General features: G+C 39.6%; 2 protein-coding genes across 7 annotated transcripts; one reads left to right on the forward strand and one right to left on the reverse strand.

The window, feature by feature from the left end:
- Positions 1-1,138: 1,138 nt before the first annotated feature.
- LOC147322393 (CD276 antigen-like) lies at positions 1,139-3,822 on the forward strand. 4 transcript variants are annotated; one of them, XM_086306883.1, is made up of 8 exons: positions 1,139-1,251; positions 1,344-1,455; positions 1,592-1,912; positions 2,053-2,316; positions 2,466-2,753; positions 2,897-2,998; positions 3,077-3,125; positions 3,425-3,822. In XM_086306883.1, exons 2-8 carry the CDS (start codon positions 1,362-1,364, stop codon positions 3,426-3,428), a joined length of 1,122 nt encoding a protein of 373 aa, XP_086163009.1. In that variant the 5' UTR covers positions 1,139-1,251; positions 1,344-1,361; the 3' UTR covers positions 3,429-3,822. The 4 variants fall into 4 exon arrangements, with proteins under 4 accessions (XP_086163009.1, XP_086163006.1, XP_086163008.1 ...); XM_086306881.1 differs by having other exon boundaries at positions 1,174-1,251; positions 1,349-1,455; XM_086306880.1 differs by lacking the exon at positions 3,425-3,822 and having other exon boundaries at positions 1,145-1,251; positions 1,376-1,455; positions 3,077-3,129.
- Positions 3,823-4,918: 1,096 nt separating this feature from the next.
- On the reverse strand, positions 4,919-9,109 carry LOC147322394 (uncharacterized). Of its 3 annotated transcripts, XM_086306911.1 has the most exons (4): positions 8,923-8,985; positions 8,792-8,826; positions 8,216-8,262; positions 4,919-6,556 (listed from the first exon to the last, which is right to left on the reverse strand). In XM_086306911.1, the coding sequence occupies exons 3-4, from the start codon at positions 8,231-8,233 to the stop codon at positions 5,795-5,797; spliced, it is 780 nt and encodes a 259-aa protein (XP_086163037.1). In that variant the 5' UTR covers positions 8,234-8,262; positions 8,792-8,826; positions 8,923-8,985; the 3' UTR covers positions 4,919-5,794. The 3 variants fall into 3 exon arrangements, with proteins under 3 accessions (XP_086163037.1, XP_086163035.1, XP_086163036.1); XM_086306909.1 differs by lacking the exons at positions 8,792-8,826; positions 8,923-8,985 and adding an exon at positions 9,019-9,109; XM_086306910.1 differs by lacking the exon at positions 8,792-8,826 and having other exon boundaries at positions 8,923-9,036.
- Between the last annotated feature and the right edge of the window lie 237 nt (positions 9,110-9,346).

Raw genomic sequence — 9,346 nt, forward strand, 5'->3', positions numbered from 1 at the left:
ATCCAGAGGCCCCCAGAACACAAGAGACCAAGGAAGACCCACAGAGGGGCAGCCGCACCACTGTCCCAGAAAGAGCTGAGGAGAGTCCAAGATGAGGGCTCACTCAGCAGCCAGGGGGGGTTGCAGTTGCAGAAAATTAATTCATCTTAAATGGCCTGTATTTATATAGCGCTTTACTAGTCCCTAAGGACCCCAAAGCGCTTTACATATCCAGTCATCCACCCATTCACACACTGGTGATGGCAAGCTACATTGTAGCCACAGCCACCCTGGGGCGCACTGACAGAGGCGAGGCTGCCGGACACTGGCGCCACCGGGCCCTCTGACCACCACCAGTAGGCAACGGGTGAAGTGTCTTGCCCAAGGACACAACGACCGAGACTGTCCAAGCTGGGGCTCGAACCGGCAACCTTCCGATTACAAGGCGAACTCCCAACTCTTGAGCCACGATCGCCCCTTAAACAGTGTTAAGAGTGTATTTAAAATAACCTTTGTTGTTGTAACATTTTGAAGCTAGCAAAGTATAAAGCCAGTACCATATATGAACTGGTTAGCCAGTTTTTATGGAGGTTTCAATAATTGGTCAATTTTAATTAAATATCAGAAACTGAGAAAACTGAGAACATTTTTCTCAGACTTTCTTGTTTGTCAAGAGTGTGGACCACAGGCCAGCTCCACTGGGGTTTGTTGTAATGTACCACGTTGTCCTTAAAGAGTGAGAGATCTAATCAGGAGGTCAGAACTGAGTTGGCATGGTCCCTTGGACCTAGAGTTGTGAGTTTTTCTTTGTTAGATTGATTGTGACAAAAACAGTCAACACTGGATTTGCAGTTTATTTGTTTTTAAAATCTGAGTTTACCTACTGTCCTTCATTTTAGTATCAGTTTAGCTGTACATTTGTACAGCTGTACATTTGTACAGCTAAACTGATACTAGCCATGAAGGTACTTAAAAAGTAACTCTAACCAGCTGTAATCACCACAACACAGTGAATATTACATTTGGATTATGTGTGTGGATTATGTGGATTAACTGTGTGCACTGGTTAGAATTTATTCTCATGCTCCAAGTTCTACCTCTACCTCTCTCTCTCTCTCTCTCCCTCATGTTGCCCTGTTTCCATCTTCTCTCTAATTAAGCCCACATGGCTGAATTGATACCAGGTGCAGGTGTTCACAGGGCTGTTACCTGCCTTTGGACTTCCTTTTGTCTCATGTCTGTTTCAGCAGGTTCCATCATGAAGTTGTGCAGGTAAATTGGATACTTTTGGTAACATTAATCATAAAAGCCTGTTCCCCTTAGGGAAAGCTACATTTCTAAAATACAAACAAATCTCTCTGCAGTCCAGTGCTCCATGTGAAATGACATGTTACAGGATCAGGATTACCATGATTGGCAGTACCATGTGTCTGGTGATTGTCATGTTTCTGTGGATTCTGACCATTTCCAGAGGAGGTGAGTGAAGCATTCACTAGCACCAGCTGAGTCAGACTGAGAAATGGCTCACTTTAATATTTCCCTTCATGTTACTGCAAAATATTTTATGTGCAAAACTTCATCAGTCATTAACAGTCTTTATCTGATGTTTCAGATACTGAAGTTTCCTGTGTTTTCATGACAACGTGCATCTTACCGTGCACTTTCCAGGGAAACACTAGAGGAGTATACATCCACTGGATGCACTTGTCAGAGGGACATCCTCTTGTATACTTGTACTATGGCAACAAAGACCAGCTCAGAACCCAGGACCAACAATTCAGAAGCAGGACATCGCTGTTCCAGGACCAGCTCTCCAAAGGAAACGCCTCACTCCAACTGACAGGGGTGCAGGTTCAGGACGAGGGCAGATACAGCTGCTACATCAGCACCATTAATACAGAAAAGGATTCATTTATCAACCTTAAAGTGCACAGTATGAAAAATCTGAGGTTTTGGGGGATTTTCCTTTTCTTTTAAGTGCTCGATATTTCAAAAGATTTATACCAACCTCTAATATATGTAGCAGTTGTAGTGTTACGTTGAAAAGCCACAGGTTTACTCTATATTTTTCAGCCCCAGTCAAAGTCAGCATTCAGCATGCAGGAAACAGGATCACCTGCAGCTCAGAGGGCATCTACCCTAAACCTGAGCTCACCTGGTCAACCAGACCTCCATCCAAGGTGACCTTCAAGAATACAACAACAGTCGAGCAGACCAAGCAGCAGCTCTACAACATCAACGGTTCTTTGATAGCTTCATTCAATGAAAGTGATCGAGTCTACAGCTGCACTGTGAGCACTCAGAGGAACAGGAGGAGAGCCAGTCTGAGGCAGCTACGTGAGTATGACCTCACATATGAGCTAGGAAATGAGGTTGAAAGCTGCTTATTGATGAATACTGAAACACATGCATTAGATTTACACAGAAGCACTTCATGTGTAGGCTGTTCATCTATACCTGGCATATGCTCAACCTTCTTGTTTCAGCTTCAGTTACTGGCAGCTTCACTGAAACCACAATCCCCTGCCCCAGCTTTAACACTTCTCCAACAAGCCTCATTTGGAGATTCCTTAATCGTGCAATTTTGGAAAAGACTGGGTCTGGTTCCAACTACACAGTCTCAAAGGAGTGGAAGCAGCATGTGAAGGCTGTATCAGAGTTGGGAAGCCTCACATTACTGGGCTTATCTTCAGAGAAGGAGGGAATATACACATGTGAGATTAGTAATGTTGAGGAGATGCTGATTAATTACACCATTATTCGAATAAGTCAAGGTAAAGGAATTTATGTTGCATCCTTCTAATCCACAAAAGCAAGAATCATTCAAAACTTTTAAAATCTCTTTGACATACAAACAAAATAAACATATTAAGGCATCCAGGAGAAATTTAAAAATTAGATTCTTTTCCTGTTTCAGGAAATACACACATGACTATTATAGCAATTACTGCAGGGGTGGTAGTACTCGTATGCATCCTATCGTCAGTCTGCCTGGTGCTGTACTGCAAAAGGAAAAGAGGTAAAAGTACATTCTGCCTGTACTACTGAAATAATTTGTATATTTGTATCAATCTTATGGATCCAAAACATGTCTCAGGTCAGCAAGAAAACAGCATGACAGCGTCAGAGAGTGGTGAACCCAACATGTAAGTAAATATTGTGAATAAAAATGCACACTGTGCTATTAGTTATCATATTGGAGAACATTTTTATCATGGAGTTAGGACCAGTTTTCTCACACATGAATCTAAATATTCCCTAGAGCCAGATAAGTCAAATAAGAATTCCCTACTTGAGATCTTACTTTGATGAATTCAGCTTAGCCAAAATAATTTCAGTAAAAAGTTCCAGAATAAGAGTTCAAAAACTCCTTCAGTCTGACAAATGGAAATTCAAACAATAAAGATGAATTCTAATTGTTGTAATGCTTTTACCTCAATTTCAGTTAACAGAGAAGTTGAACTTCATGGATTTAAAGAAGCAAAGTCTCCTGTGAGCTGTTAATAGACTAAACTTCCCTGTGATTCATCCAACTAAAGATTGCATAACTTAATAACTGAATTTTAAGAAAGGTTTGATATGTAAGAGTAAACCACAGCAAGATGAAGGAAAAAAATGATCTTCTGCAGTGGGAAGCCAACTGTCAGCCAGGCACATGAATGTTTTATGCAGTAAAATAATGTGAAAGGAAGCTATTCGGCTTCACATTTGATTGATGGAACTGGAAGTGACCTCATCCCAGTTACCACTATGACTGAGATATTTTACACTTTCACCTACAAAGTGCATGATTTTAACTACTAGCTGCAGGTTTTGTCATAATAAAAATGTGATGGACAATCAGGTTTTTGACTTTTTAAAATATTTTTGTATTTAGTTTATTTATCTATTTACATCTGTGTTTGGGTTTCTAAGATAAGAGCATTGCTATCTGCATGCTGGAAAGATTTCTATGGGACTACAAAATTATGACAGACTACTACGGGTACCAAAGATTTTGTAACCATCTACATCACCTCAGTCATTACCAAAGGAAATTCTATATGTGCTTAACTTTTCAGCTATGTCCAACATTTGGTCCATAGTGATCATAAACACAAGCTCTATAAACACCACATCAGCTGAGGCCTACTGATACGGATAAGCCTTGAAGATCAAGATTCAATTTTATTTTTACAGTGCCAAGAAACAATAGTCGCCTCAAGGTGCTTTTTTTTTTTATTTTTTTGTAAGGTAGACCCTACAATACACAACGATTAAATGGCTGGACCAAATTTTTCTCTTAAAGCAACATGAATGAGTGAAGAGTGAAGCAGGTGACTGACAGGAGGACTGATGGAGCATCTCCAGTGATCTGGGCTCTGTGTTGATGTCCTGTTTCTCCTTCTGTAATCAAGCAATAACAAGGGTCTTTGCTCTCCATGTGACACTAATATTTGGATTAAAACTTTATTAAGTCGCTGTCTTTACACACAGCTGTTTTCACACCGGTGTGCTGGTCCTCTCCAGTCCCAGCATATACACTATATGGTCAGTGATGACACTTCTGTGACATCGTTGACCATGCGGCTCATAGAGGTGCCATTTAACCCCAGTGTAGTTGGTTTTATGGTGTTTCATCTTACATGTGTACTTGACCTGACAGAATTCAGGTCAAGTACAAGTGTTAATGGAGCTGATTATCATGGTCCCATTAGAGCACTAAAATCTGAGTATTATGCTGTACATAAATGATTTTGAATGGAGTGAACTGTTGAGCAAAAGACCTTCCACACTGGTCCCAGCTGAATCGTTCAACTTCAGCGTACATGATAAAATTCAAATTGTTTTTCTAAGCAGTGAGGGAACTTTGGAAAATGAGCTAAAGATGAAGTTCAATTCTGTGTTTTAAACCCATTTGACTAAAACATTAATTCAGTTTGATCAGGACTGCACAACCTTTACACTGCAAAAAATGTTTTATTTGGGTTTTGGGCAATCAGACTCCCATTTTCACTGTCCAATGCCCCGAATAAAGAGTAAATATGTAAAAACAAAAATGGACACGAAGATAGTTACAAACAGGATGCAATGATTTAAAAGCTTATAAAGACATGTTTTACACGTGATAAAATGTTGAAAACAAACCTGATAAAAATGTACAATTATAAGAAAAAAGAACATTTTGAATTTTATGGCAACAACACACCAATAAACTGGGGCATGGACCTCAATGTAGCAACTAGCAGCTTATGCTTACAATAAAATGATAGTGTTAATTTGGCAGTTTGTAGCATCAACAGACAGTTTATGCAACAGTTTTATGTTAAATGAACACCAGAGAAAAATCTACCAGCAACAAACAGTCAACGCTCACCACACCTATGTGACCAGCAACCAAACCAGAGTCCCAAGAAGCACAAGAAATAAACAATAGCTCAATAAATTTGCATGAACCACTATTAATCTACCAAGTATTGCTTTTTACTTACAAAATAACAAACAAAGTAAAAATACAGAGGTACCGTTTCAATCTGCTTGAAAGCTTCAAAAATGTTTTAACGAACGCATACAGGAACTCTGTCCCTTGTTCTCATATTTTGTTCGTCAAGTTGACCTGAAACACCTGAAGCGAAACGATAGTAACTGAGTTGGTAGCAATACTTCATGGTGCTGTGACCGCAGTAAAATCTTCTAAACAAGTGTTACACAAAACATAACTGAAGTCAGTGAACAGCAATAGATTTGCACCAATATCTGATCCAACTTGTTGACTCATTTGGATCAGACTGATATACCAGCCAAACGTAGAACTGGTGCATTTCTAGTCACAACTTTAAGGTTTTGCTTTACTGTGGATGAGCTGATGTTGTTTCAAGTGACCCTTCACAGTAAAAGACTTCCCACAGTTACCACACATGAATGGTTTAATTCCAGCATGGATGAGTTGGTGTGATTTTAAGTTCCTTTGGTGAGTAAAACACTTTCCACACTCAGCACAGATGAATGGTTTAACTCCAGCATGAATAAGTTGGTGTGATTTTAAGTTCCTTTGGTGAGTAAAACACTTTCCACACTCATCACAGATGAATGGTTTAACTCCAGCATGGATGAGTTGGTGTGATTTTAAGTTCCTTTGGTGAGTAAAACACTTTCCACACTCATCACAGATGAATGGTTTAATTCCTGCATGGATGAGTTGGTGTGATTTTAAGGCACTTTGCCGAGTAAAACACTTTCCACACTCATCACAGATGAATGGTTTAATTCCTGCATGGATGAGTTGGTGTGATTTTAAGGCACTTTGCGAAGTAAAAGACTTTCCACACTGGTCACAGCTGAATGGTTTAACCCCAGTGTGGATGAGCTTATGCCCCGTCAAGTTACTCTTTGTAGTAAAAGATTTTCCACAGTCAACACAAGAGAAGCATATTTTCTTATTGTGGAAACATTGGTGTCTCCCGAGCTGCCTCCTTGTGATAAAGCTCTTTGCACAAAGACCACAAGTGAATGATTTCTCTCTCTTTGCTTGTGTGAGGTTAGCATTGTCATCATCGGAAGAGTGCCGAGGTCTCTTTCGGTTGTTGCTTCTTTGTTCCTGTAGTGACAGAGAAACAAACCAATGAGATGCAGTAAAGTGTGTGAATGTGTGTGTGAATGGGTGAATGACTGAATGTAGTGTGAAGTGCTTTGGGGTCCTTAGGGACTATAAAAGCGCTATACAAATGCAGGCCATTTACCATTTATTTACCAGTAAAGGAAAAAGGGTAACCTATGATGTGGATGAAGTTAATGCAGTTTGATACCAGAGTTATCAAACTACACTGTGCAGAGTTACTAGCATCTATATAAGACTCTGCTCAGGTACATCAATTCATATATTTTCTTTTGTTTATCTAATTCAGGGTAGCAGTTAGGTTGAAACCTATCCCAGGTGACCCTGGTTGAGATGGGAGGTACACACTGGACACCAGTCCAGTACACCAATCAATTGCAGAGCGAACACAGAGAGAAAAACAGCCATTCACACCTACAGCCAGTTTACAATTTTCATTTAAGGAGGCCAGAGTACCCGGAGAGAACCCATATACACAAGGGAAGAACATGAAGACTTCATTCCAGTGGATTTGAACCCAAGGATCTTTTTGATGTTAGGCGATTGTGCTAACCACCACCGGCCACCCTCAGACACAAATAATAAATATTTATTAGGTTTATCGATTTCAATTTCTCCCACTTTACTTTTGGAATAGTCACTGTGGGTTACCTGTGTCAAAAGGTTCATTTAAAAATCATAATTTAATCTTAAGTTTGATGAAAATGTCACTTAAAGTACAGAGTTTAAAATCTCACTGCTACATGTCAGCAGCAGACTGCAGTCAACTAAATTCTGTCTTCTTATCCCTCCTACTTTAAGTTCATAGTGCTACCTATCACGGCTGCTGTAGGACAAACATCTCTATCTGTAGCGAGTGTAGGCTGTCATGTCAGTCTGACGTTTACATCACCTGGTGTCTGTCTGTATTTACTCTGGAGGAGGATGTAAATCTTTGTAAAAGGAGTCTGATAGTCAGTGAAGCGCACCTCTGACATGTGACAGCAATAGGGAGTCGAGTTGTTGAGAATATTCTGTCCGTTTCTTTGCAAGCTCAGATTATGCATCTGACCCTCACCTCAGCATAGCGGTCACAGGAGTGAGCCTCACTGACTCCCTCTAAATAAAATCCATTCAAAGTTTTGCCTCATCCACAGTAAATAGTGGATGTTCCACTGGCATTATCAAGTAAACGGTGATCTGATAGCATGCGCCCACTAAATAAACGCCAGGCAGAACATTTGAAGTTACTCTGGGGTGACTGAGTAAAATAAAATTTAAAATATCAAAAAATATTTAATTGTCACATATAGAGTACAGAGAGAAGATAATATAGTAGCTTCCACAAACCAGTGCCCAATTCTACGTTTATGAGAACGCATCAGTTTGTTGGAAGATGAAAATTATACACATATTTATGAGCAAAACATTCTGCTGTTATGTAATTGCAACAAAAGAAATACTTGCTGCACCTTTAAATGTAATTTAAATGCAGTTTATGAAGAATGTGAATAAGATATGCATTGTGCTTGACCTTTTTTAATTTACAAATATTCTTTTGCTTTTATTGAATAAGTTACAGGTTTTGAACAGCTGTCTAACAACAACAGATGTTCAACAGATACACACAATAACATTAACAAAAGACAGATTTTTTTTTACCTTTTGTGAAGAATCCATTCAAGTCTCCTCTTCCTATCACCAATCACCTGTGAGATTAAACACATTGGAATTACCAGCACCGATTAACCAACCAGCGGGCCGGATTGGAGTAATGACTTATGTTTGAAACCCCTGAGCTTCATGCAAATTTGACTGTTGGGATGGACATCCAACAAAACTCTGCAGATACATTTTGTGCATCCACAAATGCCAGTTGAGGCAGATAATATGATTTGAAAATTAAACTGAATGCTAATTAATGCCCCTCAGTCCAGCAGGTCCAAATCCATCTGAACCCAAGAGCCAAGCTTTTGGGTCTGGGAGTGGCTTTAAAGGAGGTCATCCTGATCCCTCCCTGCAGGAATCACTTCTGTACAAAGTTCAACTTATTTTTCATCACAATAGCAACAGATCAGGTCTTAGTGAAAGCTGCAAGAGCATTCAGCAAACTAAAAGTCACAAAGGCTCTGAGACCGTACTCTCACAATCACAGAAATACCACTTATGTACAGTTTGGTTAAAACATTCAAATAACTGAAACAAATAATAGAAAACACCCTCACACAATAATAATACCTAGTTCTGATGGTTTCTGCTGCTTTTCCAGATTACTCCAGGAAAAAAAACAACCACAATCAACAATCACAGCAAGTTTTCAAATGTATAAAAATAACTATCTATGACAAAACTACAAAGGCTCTCCTCACCTTTAGAGGAGGCCAGGGCACAAACTGAGAAAAACTCTGAAGAAGCTTTAACAATTTTTGGCTCATTAATCAAAGAGCACAAACCGCTTTTCTCACCTCTGCAGATAAACAGACATTACCAACTCGGTTCTCCACCAAGAATTCTCCAGGTGAACAACTTTGGTTTGATTGGAGGTTGTTCCACCAGTTCAGAGCTGATTTGGCTCCACCTGCTGGTCTGGAGTTTAAAGCAACAAGCAGGAAGAAAAAGGTTCTCTTCTTAGTCCTGCTGACAAACGGTGAAATGTAATTTACTCAAATACTGGAGCCTACGACAAACTTGGGCCCCCTTTGTTACTGTTTCTACACCTTGTTTTTTAATTTGGAAAATGCATCCATGCCTATTATAGTAATTACTGCAGGGGTTTGCTGTACTGCAAAAGGA

The sequence above is a fragment of the Aulonocara sp. 'chitande type north' Nkhata Bay genome, linkage group LG9, assembly GCF_057382095.1.
Source record: "Aulonocara sp. 'chitande type north' Nkhata Bay isolate Kocher_YH1m ecotype deep benthic linkage group LG9, A_spYH_male_GT1.1, whole genome shotgun sequence".
NCBI lineage: Eukaryota > Metazoa > Chordata > Actinopteri > Cichliformes > Cichlidae > Aulonocara > Aulonocara sp. 'chitande type north' Nkhata Bay.